The sequence below is a fragment of the Acipenser ruthenus genome, chromosome 15 (genome assembly GCF_902713425.1).
Source record: "Acipenser ruthenus chromosome 15, fAciRut3.2 maternal haplotype, whole genome shotgun sequence".
Classification (NCBI taxonomy): domain Eukaryota; kingdom Metazoa; phylum Chordata; class Actinopteri; order Acipenseriformes; family Acipenseridae; genus Acipenser; species Acipenser ruthenus.
In genome coordinates this window covers 4,003,964-4,021,860 of record NC_081203.1, presented here as the reverse complement: position 1 = coordinate 4,021,860, position 17,897 = coordinate 4,003,964, and the positions used below count along the sequence as shown (strand labels likewise).

At 38.1% G+C, this 17,897-nt stretch overlaps 1 protein-coding gene across 5 annotated transcripts in view; it reads right to left on the bottom strand.

The window, feature by feature from the left end:
• LOC117964710 (GTPase-activating Rap/Ran-GAP domain-like protein 3) overlaps positions 1–17,897 on the bottom strand; it is a 112,814-nt gene that overhangs the window by 80,066 nt on the left and 14,851 nt on the right. For 3 of the 5 annotated variants that reach the window (XM_058986908.1, XM_058986903.1, XM_058986905.1), the window contains exon 2: positions 5,448–5,517. In XM_058986908.1, coding sequence (XP_058842891.1) covers positions 5,448–5,517 — 70 coding nt within the window. Of the gene's footprint in view, positions 1–5,447; positions 5,518–8,370; positions 8,475–11,343; positions 11,758–17,897 lie in introns of those variants that run through there. The other 2 variants (XM_058986907.1, XM_058986904.1) reach the window with 2 other exon arrangements.

Here is a 17,897-nt window from a genome sequence, read left to right as displayed (position 1 = left end):
TGTATTAGATTTTATAGATACACATGGCACAGACATTTATAATTGTCCAAGCTCGTCCCTTGATAAATGACTCAAGTTAATGCTTTAATTTGTTCTCGTTCTGCTAAGAAGCCGTGCAAGAGAGGGGTGGAGGACTGATATACAGTTAGAGGAAAGACAGGGTCATATCTCACGAGTCTTCTGAGTCAGTGAGAGTTTAAAAAAGACGACGCAGAGCTAAAGATCACATCTGTTAATAATATGAGAGAATTTCAAACTGGCACCAAATTAATTCACTTCACTATATGTGTTGCATGGGTAACTATTGAGCTTAACATTTTATTCACCTATTAGCTACAGATTGTATAAATTCTTGTTATTATTCACCGTGCCTCAAGGGCTGGTGGCAAGAAACCCTAAATGTACTGTAAATACCAGAACAGTACAAGCATACTTCTCACAAGGGCTGATGAACCTAGCTTCAGGTTCTTGTGTAATGCCACAGTTGGCACCTTTTAGAAACCAGTAATTACAGTATATTGGCATGCAGACTAAACTGTATCCCCTCACCACTCCACACACCTGCTCTACTTTCACCAGGGTCTCTTTGTGGAGCAAATTACCATTAAGGAAACCAAAACGGAATACTTTTTCCCTGATCACTTCCAGAAAAACATTTCATTACTCGCCAAAGGCTATGGTTAGAAATGCAATCTTGTGGTGTCAAATAATTGTAATGTATTTGAAACGTATACTGGTATTTCATTTTAAGGAAGACAAAATATATTATTGGTATGTGCTTTGAGAGTGCAGTATTTAATATCCCCTTTGTCTTTTAAGCAAGGAAAAGGCATTTTGGGAGAATACAAATGTATGCAATAAGCTGATGTGGATATTTATTAGACTTGAATTATTTAACACGTAATAAATGAAAAGGAAAAAGCAGCCTCTCTGCCTACAAAAGTAAAATACAAGAATGCAACGCGCCGTATCGGATGTGTCTCAGAGAACACAAACTTTTGTTACAAGGATGCAGGATAAGTCTTCCACCGGCTTCCACTCATTCCTATTCATTCATACAGTGTTTTTGTGATAAAAGATTCTAGACCGAAAGCAATATTTGATTCAAAGTCACAATAAATTAATGTAAAAAAGGTAAATAATAATGGGTTAATTTAATAAGAACTGATAAGAGATAAGAACTGATAAGTAAACTGTGGTGAGTAGGGTTAAAAACAATATGAAAATAAAAGTAAAGGAAACCCCTCACCTATCAAAAATTACTTTATCTGTTAAAAAAAATAAACATTACAAAAATTACGTGTTTCGTTTTTTTAACCAATAAAGTACTTTTTGATATGTACGTTGTGGGGTTTCCTTTACTTTATTTAAATGTTAAAAGAAAAAACAAACCTTCCAATCTGTTTTTCTTGAAAAAGACTCTTGGGCTTGGTTTTCCACAGCCCGTGTCAAACATTGACTACAGTGTGGGCAATTTGCCTGTAACTTGCTCATGATGGGAAATATCGCCACCAAACTCCATAGAGACTCCCAAAAACAATATCCGTGCCCAAAAACCAAACCACTGCTTCTCCAGAGGACTCCTCCCGAGGCCCCACCCTTAATTAGGCTCTCCCCCAATCACTTTGTCACACATTTCTTAATCTAAATAAATGCATATTTATGCATCTGACATGCGAGACCTACAGTATATAAGATCTATTCAATCCCTTTAGAAGCTTTAAAACTGAGGGAATGCATTATTAAATAGTATGATAGACATTTCCTTGCGTACAACCTCTCCTTTCTAATGCTCTGCTAATTAATGCATGTATATCGCAACAATAAAACACACCGCTGCTAAAGCAACCCACCAATTCTCTTGAATTTAAATGCCACTTGTAAATATTTTATATCCTTTCTGCCATTTAAACACGTGTCATCGGTTTTAATAGTCTTCGCTCTTAAAGGGGATGCAATGACTTTATCTCAGTGAAAGTCTAGTCACGCTTACACTCCGTAGTGTATAGACTTAATCGCAGTTCAGTTCTGTGCATTGCCTTGCACACGGCAGGCTTTCTTCAAATGGAGGTAATAATCCAGTCCTTTAAATATCATTTTTAAAATCACATAAATATTTCACTTTGTCTGGCAGTGATCAATCCCCTCACGCATGTATATTCTAGTGTGTGTTTTGACGGTTTTAAATCCTGTCATCTGACAATGTGATCCTCGCAGAGTTTGGCATTGAATTAATGCTCAGTTTATGGCAGCAGTGTGGAGTAGTGGTTAGGGCTCTGGACTCTTGACCGGAGGGTTGTGGGTTCAATCCCAGGTGGGGGACACTGCTGCTGTACCCTTGAGCAAGGTACTTTACCTAGATTGCTCCAGTGAAAACCCAACTGTACTGTAAGTCGCCCTGGATAAGGGCATCTGCTAAGAAATAAATAATAATAATAATGATAATATCACTCAGAATGGTTTTTTTTCAGAGCAAGAATATCAAGATGAACTACTTTAGACGACACTTTTAACCCATTTAAGAGGAAATAGTGGGTTTCCGAAAAATAGTGTTGTACATCCCCCCACGTTTTGCTACAACTGTTTAAATAACATACCTATCATTATTTTCATTATTAACATCCTAACAACTTTTTACACTTATAACTTTAAACTCTGTTTCAAAGCTCTTTTGAAAATGGCCGCTCTAGTGCACTGGGGTTTGAGATCTGTCCTCTAAATTAGTGGTTTTCAACCCTGGTCCTGGGGACCCCCAGTGTCATCTGGTTTTCATTCCAAATGAGCGCTGAATTACTTAACTAGACCCTTAATTGAAATGATAATTTGCTTAATTAGACCTTTTTAATTGTTTTCAGCTCTTAAACAGTTGCAGATTTCAAGTTAGCTATAACATTTTGAAAGTAACTTGAACTCTGCAACCGGTCTAGTTGAGTAATTGAGAGCTCAGTTGGAATGAAAACCAGCAGACACAGGGGGTCCCCAGGACCAAGGCTGGGAACCACTGCTCTAAAGCACTGCAGGAAGTGTAAAAAGATGTTAACAATGAAAAGAAAAAATACAGATATGTTATTTAAACAGTTGCAGCAACATGTGAGGATGTAGAACGCTAGATTTTTCAGAACCCCGCTACTTACTCTAAGTGTTATTATCCTCATTTGAGGACAGGCTACTGTAATTTTGTGGAGCATTTTTAACTGGCATCTACCTGTTATTTTAATTCTCTTTAACCGCATTATGATAACTTACTCTAATTTTGTTAAGTCGAAATGTAATGTATCAAATTGCATAAGCTTGTGTTCTGATTTTTTCAAAGAAAAATGTATTTGGTACTTAATGGGTTAACACCAGAGGCAAATCACTATGGCCCTTTGATAGTAAACATAATAAAAAAAGTGGAAAATTAGGTCCCTGAACACCCCACCTTACACAATGTAGTATGGGCAACCGCAAAAAGACAAATGCAATCCTTCTGCAGGAATGTTTCCTGCCAGAAAAGTCTAGCCAGACATCAAAGCAATTTGCAGCAACCCCCCCATTTTGTAAGTGCCATGAGGGATTCCTCACCACTCCTGATTTCAATACCATGCAAGTCTGCAGAGGCTCACTGGCAAACCTCTTGGAACGGCTGACAAAGCGTATCTGCCCTGTGGCGGCTAAATAAGAATGTTTTTATTGCAAAGCTGCCCAAACAATTGGCTGCAGGCCATCCTACATTGAAAACCAGCAAGAAGCTTTTTTTTATTATTATTATTCTTGTTTTGTTTATGTCTTTGTTTTGCTAAATTGACCCTTCCCATATGCTGGACCAAATTCATTAATCATGGTATAATAAAATCATGTTCAAGGTCTATTTAGTGTTTGTTGTTTTGTGTGTTCAGTCTCCATTTTTTCCTGATCCTCCTGATTTTTTTCCAAACAACTGTTCATCATTCAACTCAGCACTACTGTACAGACTCATCATTTTCAATGTTCTCTGTGTTTCCATCAACCTTCCACCATCCCCATCAGTACTGGACTCTTTTCTGGACTTCCTTATCAGTTGGTGAGATTGTTCCTTTTCTGTTTGTTTGGATTTTTTCTACTTTAATTTGATACTTTGTTTCCTGTATTTTGGGGTTTTGTTCTTTTGTTACTTTGTTTGTTTTTAATTACCCTGCTTTGCTGGACTTGTTTAGGCTTAAGGGAGGACAGTGCAACTGCTTCTCAGTTTGGAGATCGGAGCCTAAACAAGAAGCTGAAATTCGCCGATGGCTGTGTGCATGACCCAGGGTTGGATACCGAGAAGTAAGCAACGGTCGGGCGAGTAGCTGTTTATACAGCAAAGATTAGTTCAGGGAAATTAGAATTGTGGTATTAAGGAGCAGTGTACGCTGTTTTCACAGCACCTTTTATTCTATAGTTTATTTGTAGTGTTTTATTTGGCTTAAAGTACATCCCCATGTATGTCCTCAGTGTGCTACCATTGCTGGTAGTGTCACGTGAGCTGTTCAGTCAGTGTGTTGATATGTAAATAAATCCTGTTCGCCTGCGGAGCGTATCAACTCCAACCTCCGCTTCAGCCTCCTGCCTGTCACTCAGCAGCGAATGCACACACCCACACTGCAGGCGCCTGTCACAATGTGTTAAATATATATATGCAAATAACACACACCCACACACACTGTATATTTATATTCTACTCCATCCGTTGGGTTTCTGCTGCTTTGTTATTTCACTTTTATCATACTGTTTTTATTGCGTTTCTTTTACCAACAAGCCACACTGTGTAGAAACAGGAAGCCTGACTCCAGTGCGATTTCTCGCGCTTGATAATAGGTCAATCCCAAGTCACCTGCTGTACAGTACTTAATGAGAAAATACTTAGTTTTCTCATTAAACTGGCTTAAAGAAAAGCAAATCCCTCGGTACATCGCTGGACTGTATGCTGTGCTTCTGCTTCTCTTAATGCAGAGCCTCCCTATTCCTGAGTCTCCCAGCAGCCTGGGGAGTTTGTTATGTATGAGAATGGTCAGGATCTTCTGCAGCACTCTCTCTCTCTCTCTGTACATGGAGTGTATCACTATCTAACAGCTTGTTGTTAAATCTGATTATCTTCTTCATGTTCCTTTGTGGCTGTTGGCCAGGGAGCGATACCTTAGCAATAACATGCTGTTAAAAAAAAAAAAATCACCTTTTTTATTGATCTAAAAATTGGCAGATACTAATCCGATTTAGATTGAGATATTTAGCCCCGTCACTGTTTATATCATTATTCCCATTACGGAACCATGACTGATCTTCAGAACCTTAGTAAAAGGTCTAGGTAACCCAAGTCATGTGATTTCGTCATGACTGGGTTTCTTCATTTGACTATAGCAAAGGGTGTGCATGGAAAGCAAGTGCCTGGGTTCTGGTGACCCTAGAGTGGAAGGTATCGAAAGAAGAGGTATATAAATGAATTGACTCACCAGCTCCACAGAGCCATAGTGTTTCCGGCTGAATTCCCCACGCCTGCAGCCCAGATCTTCAGAGGCAGAGCTGGAACAGAAACGCTTCATAAGTAACAGCACATAGCCAGCAGCAAGGAGCACCAACAGCCACCATTCACCCCCAGAGAACAACAACAAGAGCAAGCAGAAAGATATTCCAGTGCAGCCAGCCAGCTCCAAACAGGGCTGTATGGAACCTGTTTCAAAGCTGGCATCCAAACTGCCCAGCCTCCGGCAGCATCCCTTGCTAGGCTGTGTCTGAATTCAAATGATCCTGGAACGCAGCTGAAATGCCCCAGCTCGTTTTGGAAGGGAGGCCCTGATTAAATTAAATATTAAGTCATTATGTGATCGATTGAGAGACTCTGGGCAAGAGCTGAGTTGTAATTACATTTGAGGTCTTTCTCAGTAACCTGGTGGTGGTGGTGGGGGGGGGTTCAGACCCTGCAGTAAGACTGTCGGCTGCAGTAAAATACTTTCAAAACAACCCGCTTTCAATACCACCTTCCCCCTGGTAGCACTGTATGGAATATCTTTATGGAGGCTATTCACGTTTTCCTTAGAGCTCAAAAGGACATACGAAATATTCATTTTACTTGAGGCATTCTGATGCATGCTTCTTTAAAAAAATCTACTATTGGTTTTGAAGTAATCAAATCCTTTTTTTTTCAAAGACAATTACATTACACTGTACCATTTACATTACACTGGATTATTTAAACAAACAAACTAAACAATAGGCTTGCATAGTATCTATCTCCATGCTGTTTGCTGAAAGATTTTTAACACCCGCACGCATTTGCCTTTTTTCACACAAAGTTCTATGTTATACTGCAAAACAGCTCGCGTTTCACGCCGAGTAATGTAAAGGGCAGTAGAGGGTTGCTCACACAGTAGCTCAGCACACAGCTGTTTATTCAACCCATGCACGGGATGGTCGTTACAGTAAATCACACTTTTTGGTCCGAATTGCACCCCTGACTAAATAAGTGCACAGCAGATGCTTAATTGAGTTTGAAGAAAGAGTCTGTGATCAGCTGCAGAAGGAATGGAAACCGTGCAAAAAAACCTCTGACAACCGACCCCCATTTCCAGCAGCCTTCAGTTATGAGCCAGCACTGTGGGGTGTGGCCAGCCTCTGTGCACAACAATATTCATTTTAAAAAGCATAGCTGTAACAATGTACCCGAAGGTCTGTACAGCATTAACTGTGACCCAAGAAAGGCCACCCCAGCTACTCTTCACTCTGGCTAAAAGGGAGTATGCAAATTCTAAACACTCAATGCAGCGGGGCCAATACGCTGATCCTGTGCTGTACTGCCTATACCACAAGCATGCAGTGCAGTTCAAATAACACATCCCCTTCAGTCAATGTGGGCACATTCGTATCACATTAAGCTTCTATGTATCTATTTTATACTGCATATATGCTTTAGCAGGGCATCTTCTTGAATTCCACAGAGTTCACACAAACTGTTTTAAAATCTCAACATTTTCTTATTAAAAATCACGTCCGAAGGGGATATTCTGCTAGTTTGCAATAGACCGATCTCACGGCAGTAAAAGGAAGGGGAATGGGTTAAGGCTATGGGAATTTGTGTATAGTTGAAATAACTGAGCTCTCTCGCTGCTGCCAGAGCATCACGCACTACACGTTACTTTTCACCCTTCTTTCATAAAAAAAGCAGCGAGAGTTTTAATCTGCCTGGGTTGCCCATGATAATGAAATGAAACGCTCTTAAACTGCACCGCTTTTAAAAGCTGCTTGAGGTTAATACATTTTTAAGCTCATTATGCAAAGAACAGCACGATACTCATGGGTAGGGTGTTTGGAAATCAAGGTTATATGCATTGAGCTTCAGAATTTTTTTTTTTTAATATAATGCCAACTATACATAGGGGGAAGAAAAACCACCTGCCACAATAATTTTAAAAGGGTGTAGGGCGACCATGGACAGCATTGACGTGGAACTATCCAAAATGAAAAAAAGGCTTGTAAAACACATGAGTCATTGTGGAAGGATCTGCCAATTAGGGGACTATTATCAGCCCCTCTATCAAAGTCTGTCAGACTAGCAACAGGAAATGCAGCTTTTATATATTGTAGAATAGACATCAGGCATGCAATTTACAGAACAGATTAAATACGTCACGTGAAAGCAAGCTCTGCACAGTATATGGAATTAGATTCTGGGAGGTTCAACAACATTCATTTAACACAGACACACATTTACACATTGTGTAGTGTTCATAATTTGCATCATTGAGGATACAATGGAAATAAGAGAAGGTATCTGTCCTTGCTAAATGTTTTAATTAAAATTAGTTGGCTCCCATTATTTTAAAACGTAGCCCTTTTCAATTTAGGATTTCAGACTGCTTCAGACAGACACTGTGGTAATTGCTAAATACCCGGGAATTATTGCCAGATTCTGTACAGGCTAAATTAAATATTTTCTCAACAATATTAGATATTTCTGAAAGGCTAAGGAAATTGAATGTTTGGCGATTGTAAGACATTTTTCAGGCAGACTTTGCAACAGATATCTTTGTGGCATTTTTGTTGAAGAAGGGCTGGAATGTATGTTTGATCCTCTGCTCCCTCTCTTTGTCCCATGGTTAAACAGTACAGGTTCAATCTATACTATATTGTGTAAAAAAAGGCAACATGCGTAAACTACACAAATGGCAAATCGAGCTGCAATACAAATGTGATCATTTAACAGTTATCTGAAAGTAATTTAATTGACTTAATAAAAGTATTAAATAAAAACTCTCCAGAGAAATAAACGACTAAATACATATAAAATAAATATACAAAAAGAAGACCCTTTATCAATGCCATTGTGTTACTATACAAATTTAATAAGCTATGCTTTTAACACATCAACACCAACGACACCTCGTAAATTTCCAGTTAGCAAATGACATCAATGGCTCATTTCTCTGGAGCTGCTATCATTGTTCTCCTATTATTGTTTTTATTTTCTTTCTTCTGTCTCGTTGCTGCTGAAAAGACATTCATGTTAATAAAAAACAGGTGACAGAAAATCCATACAATAGTGCGCGAAACAAAACGCACCATTCTGTTTACAGGAGCCAGCCGGTAGCTCAGTTTTCCAAACAAAACCGCGCTGATTAGACGAAAAGGAAATCAAGCGAAAAGGACAACACGATACGGTTGTGGTATATGGTGTTGGTGTTCCTTTTATGCGAGTGAGAGAGAGAGACAGCTTTTGAAACAGTCTCTGTGAATGCGGATAAATAATTCAGGTCCCCCAAGCTGTTGTGCTTCATTCTAAGGCTCTATCTTGTAGTAAAAAGTTATCAATAAAAGGTGTGTAGTTTGATAGATCGATACCCTTGTGATATTTCCCAGATGGTTGCTACTGGTGATCCTTTTAAAATGGATTTTCGAAGATGAACTTACTGGTCACCAGCTGCTTAATTATTTAAGTGAGTGGCAGACACCATTCCAGACCATTAGAAGCAATAGGTCAGAACCATATCCCCGATCTAAGAGTAGAAACATTCATATGTGTAAGCAGTATAATGATACACTATGTGTCCATGACCTGCATCCACAGTATGCCAAATAGAATCTAATAAGGGCAGCAGTGTGGAGTAGTGGTTAGGGCTTTGGACTCCTGACCGGAGGGTCGTGGGTTCAATCCCTGGTAGGGGACACTGCTGCTGTACCCTTGAGCAAGGTACTTTACCTAGATTGCTCCAGTAAAAACCCAACTGTATAAATGGGTAATTGTATGTAAAAAATAATGTGATATCTTGTAACAATTGTAAGTCGCCCTGGATAAGGGCGTCTGCTAAGAAATAAATAATAATAATAATAATAATAACAAATGCCCATGCAGAGTTTTATCAACGCTAAAACAGTTGGACCATGGTACCTTGAATATGCTGGTTCAGCATTTAGGCCTATACATGGTTAGCCTCTAACTTATGCTCAGCCCAATCAAATAAAACACACTTCCCTGTTTTAATGGACTAATATTAATACCATATATTTAAAAAAATGGGTTGTGTTTCCTTTTTTTGTGGTCTTTCTTGTGGTCTGTAATGTTATCAGAATCTGCCTTGATGTGATCAAAAACTAGTAATTCAGCGTATGGTGATATTTATTCTGTTAAACACCAAGCAGCGATGAACTTGTATTCCATCTGCAGCAGCATGATGCTGTGACATCCACTGTATCCAAGTTATTCAGCTCAATGCATGGCACCTGTATGAACAGTTAGACAGAAACTCAGTAAACCATTAAATAAAAATGGCTCTGTCTTAATAATTATCGTATGCTGTCAAAATGTGCTCATGTTTGAATACGCTAAACTATACACACAGAAAAAAAAAAAAGACTATCCAGGAACTTTCTATGGCCAAGGACGCAGTGTTGGGGAGTAACACATTAATATATATATTAAACAGACTATGGGGGAAGGTTTCAGATCTATTTTTAAAACCATATGTAGCACCACCCATTGGAAATGCCAAATTGCTACAGTGTGTGTCAAATGCAAACAATTCAACCAGTCAGAGAACTGGGTATGTAACAGCAAAAACAACATCTGAGAAATATCCACAGTAAAAGGTGACCATATGGCTCTGTGTTCAGCGGAACAGTTTAGGCTTTTCAACTCACAACCCCTATGCATTCTGGTACGTTTCACCTGTTTCAGGTATCATTCTTACCTTTAAGAGAGCAAGGACTACGCTTCCCAGAATGCATTGGGGTTGTGAGTTGAAAAGCCTGAACTGTCCCGCTGAACACGGAGCTATACGGTCAAGTGTTTTATTATTATTCCGGTACAACGCATTCGTTTTTATCTCAGATCCCAGAACGACGGTACACGTTCAAAGTTTGCTGGAGTCGCTTATATTTTTAGATGCAGTATTGACTGTTTAAAATAGTCCCTGAGGAGCAGCAGAGTTGGGGGTTTCTAGGGCCACCCACCTCCTCCGTTTTTTTCATATATTGGATGGATAATTACAGTCAAATCCAATGCATTCAACCGTATGCATGTTCGATAACGATTGCACTCCCTTATTTTTAGATAAGGCTGCTTCCAAATCACTTTGTCGTGTGCAAATCCTATACTGTGAAGAGATATCATATGTCAACTTAAATGACATAATATTTAAAATGTAAGTCACAAAAACGACGGAACTGAATGCATTGTCAGAATATGTGTACTGTGTCTTTAATACAGCGGTATTCTACAGGCAGTACTGTATATACCCGGAGTCTATTTGATACTGTTAACCAACTAGAAGTCGGCATTTAATCAACTTCTAATGAATGAAACGATAGTGTAAAAAATAACGCTGAGCGCAGGTCCTTTCTCAGCATATTCTTAAAACTAGATTATTTAGCGCTGTGTGGCAAAGGCGACTCATGTAGTATTGCAATCACGTACAAAATAAATAAAAAGGTAACTAACACCACACACGTTTACAGAAAAACAAAACAAATGCACCGGAGTTGACTGTCCGAGTACCTATGAACCGTCACTCGGTATGAATATTATTATTATTATTATTATTATTATTATTATTAATAATAATAATAATAATAATAATAATAATAATAATAATAATAATAATAATTAGAAAAAAATGGACAAAACTATAGTAACATTACAAAAACAATATGCAACATGAATCCTAATATATATATATATATATATATATATATATATATATATATATATATATATATATACACACACACACACACAACAAACAACAAAATATGCATGTTTAAAAAAGAAAAAAAACAAGTAAAACACAATAATAATAATAATAATAATAATAATAATAATAATAATAATAATAATAAAAATAATAAGTCTTATTTTACCGTTGGGTGAAAGTCAGCAGTTTGGCAGAAGCTGCATCCGCACTACACATATCTCCATACATGCGTTTATATCCAGAAAGAAAGCACAGTTCAGTTTTTTTTTTTACTGAAGAACCACTAACATTCCTGTTTCAGAAATTATTTTTCTTACAGGTTGCTGTCCCTCTAACTGCATTTATCAATGTATTATGTTGCCTTTCCTATATAATTAATGTTGCCTTGCTATTGGCTAGCCTCACGAGCCTGTGCAACTAAAAAAACAAAACACTAGTATTGCATTAAAAGGATTATGAGCGTTTTGATTATGCAGTGCACTGTTGCCACTGCTTTGACTCGAGTACTTTTCATTTCATTCTAACCACATCCACAGCGCATACGTTGCAATGGAAAGCCCTGCCTCCCAATAGAGAATTATTAGAGCTAGCTCTTACACACACTCTCTCTCACTCGCGCACACACACCACACACACTCGCCCACGACTGCTTCACGCTGCAGTCTCAGCACAGAACTGCATGGTGGGACTTGTAGTTGTAAAAGTCGTCAATGTCTGTGGCAAACCGTGAATAAAATCATGATGCAGTGTGTTTTGTGGTTTGGAATAAAAAGTACGCCCTTTTAAGTACAGCATCTGCTAAAAGGCACGGTGCACCACAAGCATTACTCTAAAATGAGTTTCCTGTGTAACCGTTAGTTACATTCTCCTGTGCACATCAGAAACCAGATTGTTGGTTTACCAGTTTTATTTAAGACACTGTCACACTGAACTAAACAGCTCTATTCGTACTACCTGCAGTGGACTGCGGTTAGAATGACATAACTCAGCTCTGTTTAGCTCAGGGAATTAACAATTTAGTATGCTGTCCAGTGTTCAATAATAACATCTGACAACGAGAAAATAGGCATACATAAGTATGGAGACATACCCTGGGCAGTAAAGAGTTAAAAAGGAGACCGCCCCCCCCCCCCCCCCTTCTGTTTTTGTAAAGTGATAACATTTTAAAAGAAACGCCTTAAGCTAATATATTCTGCACAGACCTGTGTGATAACAAGTACACACTAAACACATAAAACATATTTTTATAACAGCACCTTTAAAATAACAAAAACACGACGGAAATACGTTGGAAAGGAGTTTGTATTATAACCTGTTTTCTTTCCAGGGCTGCATTGTTAATCATGTTAAATTTTATACAACCCAGAAGCCTCTCCTTGAAACGAAGTTAAGTTTCATGCAAGTCAAACGGAATGCATTATTGACGCATCGCGTGAAACAGGGCATTCCTTCATCACAATAATGTAGAATCGGTCATCTGAAACGACACAGTCCAATTTGACTGAAAATTGGCCACTAAGGTGCATGTATGTGGAGGGGATGTGAATAGCAAGTGAAGACATGGAGAAACACTTCTAGTCGTTTGTGGTTGAATTAAGTTTCTTTTAGTATTTCGAAATTAATGTATTCATGCTCCCTTCTTTTGATTTTTTTTATACTGACCACAAAACACAATGAATTACAAATGTCCAGGCTGAAAATAACATCAAATAACATATTCCTTTTGTTTCAGATTTTAAAGAAAGTTAATTGAAAACTGTACTGTGGTACTGTGGTAATACTAAAATAAACTTATAAAATGGCAAACGCTTGAGAGACAGTGAGAAAGATCTCCATTTGTCTTTCAGTTTTATATTTGTTCTTTGAGTATTCCTATATCATGCAAGTCAAACGGAATGCATTATTGACGCATCGCGTCAAACAGGGCATTCCTTCATCACAATAATGTAGAATAGGTCATCTGAAACGACACAGTCAATTTTGACTGAAAATTGGCCACTAAGGTGCATGTATGTGGAGGGGATGTGAATAGCAAGTGAAGACATGGAGAAACACTTCTAGTCGTTTGTGGTTGAATTAAGTTTCTTTTAGTATTTCGAAATTAATGTATTCATGCTCCCTTTTGATTTTTTTATGCCGCCTCCCCAAAACTTATCAACCCGATTTTTTTTTGCAAACCTAATTTTAAATCCATAAGTGGGTCTATAATTTATAAAACCCCAGCACGGTTCATATAAAGTACCGACAGCGGTATTTAGATCCGTTACTGTTTAGACCATTAAAATAGACTGCCACGGTTTTGTTTGAATGCAGTTTTTAAATGGTTAAAATAAACCATTTACAAGCTGCAATGAAATGCACTGTCGTGAAAGCGGCGGAACAGGTGGAAGGCTAAATGATGTGGTAGGTTAATTAATGTGTTTCGCTTGACTCCGAGGATTTGCAAATGTTTGCATGCACGTGTTGGCGGTCACGGCACATCCCATTACATTGCGCTAAATTACCAGGCCCGCCATAAGAGAAATCCTTCCAGTCTCAGACTGTGGAATCCCTGTGAAACCATTAATTTTTCATGATTATAACACTGAATATGGGATGACTACATCATTGAATAATGCCAAGGACACGATACCTTCCTTTATCATTTGAGTAATACAGCACAACTGATTTCAATTTCTTGATCCATGCTTTGTTGTCTAAATTGTAAATGAAAGCTCTCTATATTATATCGCTCTCTATAACTTCATATTCCGGGCATCCTTACAGAAGCTAATTCTAGATCATGTGGATTGCCAAAACAGCAAAGCAATCTGCCTCCCACCTTCCAATAGCTTGTCTCCCTTGGATTTATTCCTTGGGAGAAGCTGATAAGATATGTGAAGGGACATTAGGAAATATGATAACGTACTGTCAATATTGCTGAAAGAAAGCAATGCTTTTATTAAAGTCTTTTTGCCCTCTTACTGTGTACAGAGCTAGCAAATAAAAAACGAGCTGCAGGGAGACATGGTGGTATAGTCAATATATCTTTATTTATATACTGGCATCATTTAAATATGAAATAAGGACCTGTCATTTTACTAACAGACTGTTAGAGATGCTGGTTTCCTCCAAGCTTTGTCCCAAGTTATATTCATTCTGTAAGCAATGGCAATACAGCCCTGTTTCTTTTATAAAAAATAAAACATATCAGTATTGTTGGGTTTCGTTAATAATGTTCCTTTTTTTAGTTTTTTAAGAGAATTACTTGTATACTGTATCGAGGTATAAAATGTTAGACAGCCCATAATGTCCATACAGTCACTGACATCCCAATGCATTCTAGTTGTGTGGCAACGTGCCACAGTCACAGCTCAAGCAAGATTACTCTCAGCCAAATTGATCTTTCTTTTTTTTTTGTCTCACTGTGGCGGAGGTAGAAAGGCTCATTCAATATTGAGCCTTTCTTCCATTAAAGATGAAGCAATTAGTAATTAAAATCAATTTTCCTGCCCTCAAGTGGCTTTGCAGAATTTTTTTTTTTTTCTGTCCAATTCAATTTTGTAGCAAAAGATTTATTTGAATTAGGAACTATGTAGGATTAAAACCACCTTCATAAGGCTACATAACACTCCAGTCTAAGGCTTGGTACAAACAGCTCATAACACTTGCTACAAACCAAATTGTACTGCAATAAAATAAATCTGCATTTCAAGGACATTTCTGATACTCGCTGCCAGCAATTAACAGCTTTTCTTTAATGTTTGAGGTCTAATAAATACTATGTTTGTAGCACTATAGTGACACATGTTTTGACAGCACATTTGACTACATGTAATGCAGCATGTTAAGAGTTTTCAAAGTGATCAATACAGTTATGCACTTACTTTACATAGAAGTTAGACACAGTAATAAAAACAGCACGAATTTCATGCAAACTCTCTCACACACACACACACACACACACACACACACACACACACAGAGACATCTTCCTCAGACCCCCCCCCCTCTGATAGACATTGTTTTGTTGAAGCTGAACCACAAGACAGGCTTCTCCAGACCATGCACAGATTCTCTTAGCAGTTTCCAAACCCAGGTTTAATATTAATGAGCTGGGCATGATTTTTCTCATCTTGTTGAATTATGTGCACCATTAACAGGCTTCAAACCAATATTTTACAATGCCACCAAGTGGCCACCAAGAATTATGCTAATAATGGGAGCCAATGTAATGTGCGAGTGTATGGCAATATCCAATATTGTTATATTTTCACTGCATAGCAATAAATATCGTTCAAAGAACAGCACCAGTTTTTTTTTTCATCTTTCATGCCAGAGTGTTCCTGCTAAACTCTTTGATGAATTCTTGAAAACCTCTCTCCCTGACAGATATATGAACGTATCTAATTTTATGTTTAGCCAAAGTAAATTCTACTATCTAATCTTTTTTTTATAGTTCACTTCATTTAACTGTTAATTATTATCAACCAAGACAGAATGTGCTGCTACAGTCTTCATAGCCATAGCCACTCTGCCAAACTCTGCCTTACATAGCGCAGTTGCCTATGCCTAGATATTAGAAATGTCTATTTATTTTAGGTGTAGTTCAGTTGTACTACCAGTTTCTGTATTGGTGCCAAATATACAGCAATAATAATTTAAAATGTATCTAATCTTTAAATTGATCTTAATATACTGCATATTTTACTTAATATGTTAAGCCCCTTACACACTGGCATGCTCTACCCGGGTCAGAACCTACCCGGGCAGAACCCGGTGTCATGCGGGTCGGGTATGCCATTTCACACTGCTTTTGATAATGCAGGGTTGACCTGGGTGACAGACGCAAGTGCACAATGCACGTGTCAATGCCCCGGAAGCAGCTTGTTACTGACGCTTCCATCCAAACTTCTCAGGATTGAACCGTCTGCCAAATTTTTAATTAGAGCAAATGTTTCTACATCCCTGCTGCAATCTGGCTCATGCTGTGTCTCAATCAACAAAAATATGGCTAAACAGAATACGTTGCGGAAGTGAAACTTTCATGCAGGCACGGCTGTTTGTTGTTGTGTCGGCTCAGTCAAGCATTTTGTCTTGCTCAACCCGGGTCAAAGCGTGTGAACCCACATCCTGAGGTGGGTCACTGTGACCAGGGTTGGAGTGCCAGTGTGAAAGGGGCTTTAGATTCTCGTTCCTCATAAAAGAGGCTTCAAATCTCTCCCTAAAATGCTTGTAATATGTTGTTAAATACACACACACACACAAAACACAAAACACAGTTACATACATTATACACACACACACACACACTGTGTGGGTGTCAGACATACTTCAGCTCAAATCAAAATATTGAGCTGGCTCTAGATTTGAAAGCTTTACACTGGGCTCAATGTGTCCCAGTGCATTCCCTGTGGTAACTGCTGACTGACAGCCCACCAGCAGCAAATACTGACCACAAAACACAATGAATTACAAATGTCCAGGCTGAAAATAACATCAAATAACATATTCCTTTTGTTTCAGATTTTAAAGAAAGTTAATTGAAAACTGTACTGTGGTAATACTAAAATAAACTTATAAAATGGCAAACGCTTGAGAGACAGTGAGAAAGATCTCCATTTGTCTTTCAGTTTTATATTTGTTCTTTGAGTATTCCTTCGGTTAACCATGTATTCCTATCTGTACGAGGCAAACACATATTCAAACGTTTCCTAGCTGCTACATTGCAAACTAGCAGGGGACATAGCTTTGCCTTGCAGCTTAAATGCTTTTTGAAATTGTCTGAATAAATGGACCATTCATTAAATGAAGAGAGAGGTATACATAAACTATAGCCACTCCAATAGGAATGCAAATAAAGATACAGAACTAGGCATCTGTACAAGGTATTATCCACTTATGTAACACCATACACTAGATATGAGATCTTCAAAACCACTTAACTAAATCCATGCAGTATTGTGTATCTGCAATCAATATACATTCGGTTTGATTTGTCTGTGTCTATGGTCAATTCAAGGTGTTTTTAATCTGGTACAGTGCTTTAGGGAATGCAGTGTATGTGTGTGTGTGTATATATATATATACACACACACACACACACACACAAATATACAAGTTAACTAAACTAATACTGATAGTAATCTGTCTATTTTTACAAGACATTGAAACTTTATAATGAATGATACTAGAGTAGTCTTTGTGTAATGTTCCTGAAAGAGTTAAAGATTGCACAGTTTACGGTCGTATTTCTTCATGGTAATTGGGCATGTTAGCCCCAGTAAACTGCATGTACACTCAGCCACTGCATTCGGAACTGCCAGGAATTTGGTTTATGCTTAGCTCACATGATCTTCTTCCGTATTTGTAGCTGATAATTATGGAACCCAATTATTTACCATTCACGGAGCTATTTACATACGGCTTCTTTATTAGTCTCCCTAATGTTTGTCACAAAGAATATTCCTTCTGTTTTGTGGATATATGTAAGGAATAAATTACCCTACAGGAACTCTGTGAGCAGTAATTAACACACTGGAATTGAATATGTGAGGATTGTTCTGTGTGTTGCCATATTGTGCTGCTCTGATGAGATTCAGGGGCTGATGTAAGGAAGGCACAGTGCAAACAATTGCAGCTGCAAAATCCAAATTGCCTAGTGGCCAGGCAATTATTTTGCACTGCGGCCTATGTAAGCTTAAGAGCAATGCAAATTACAAAACACACACAAATAATGAT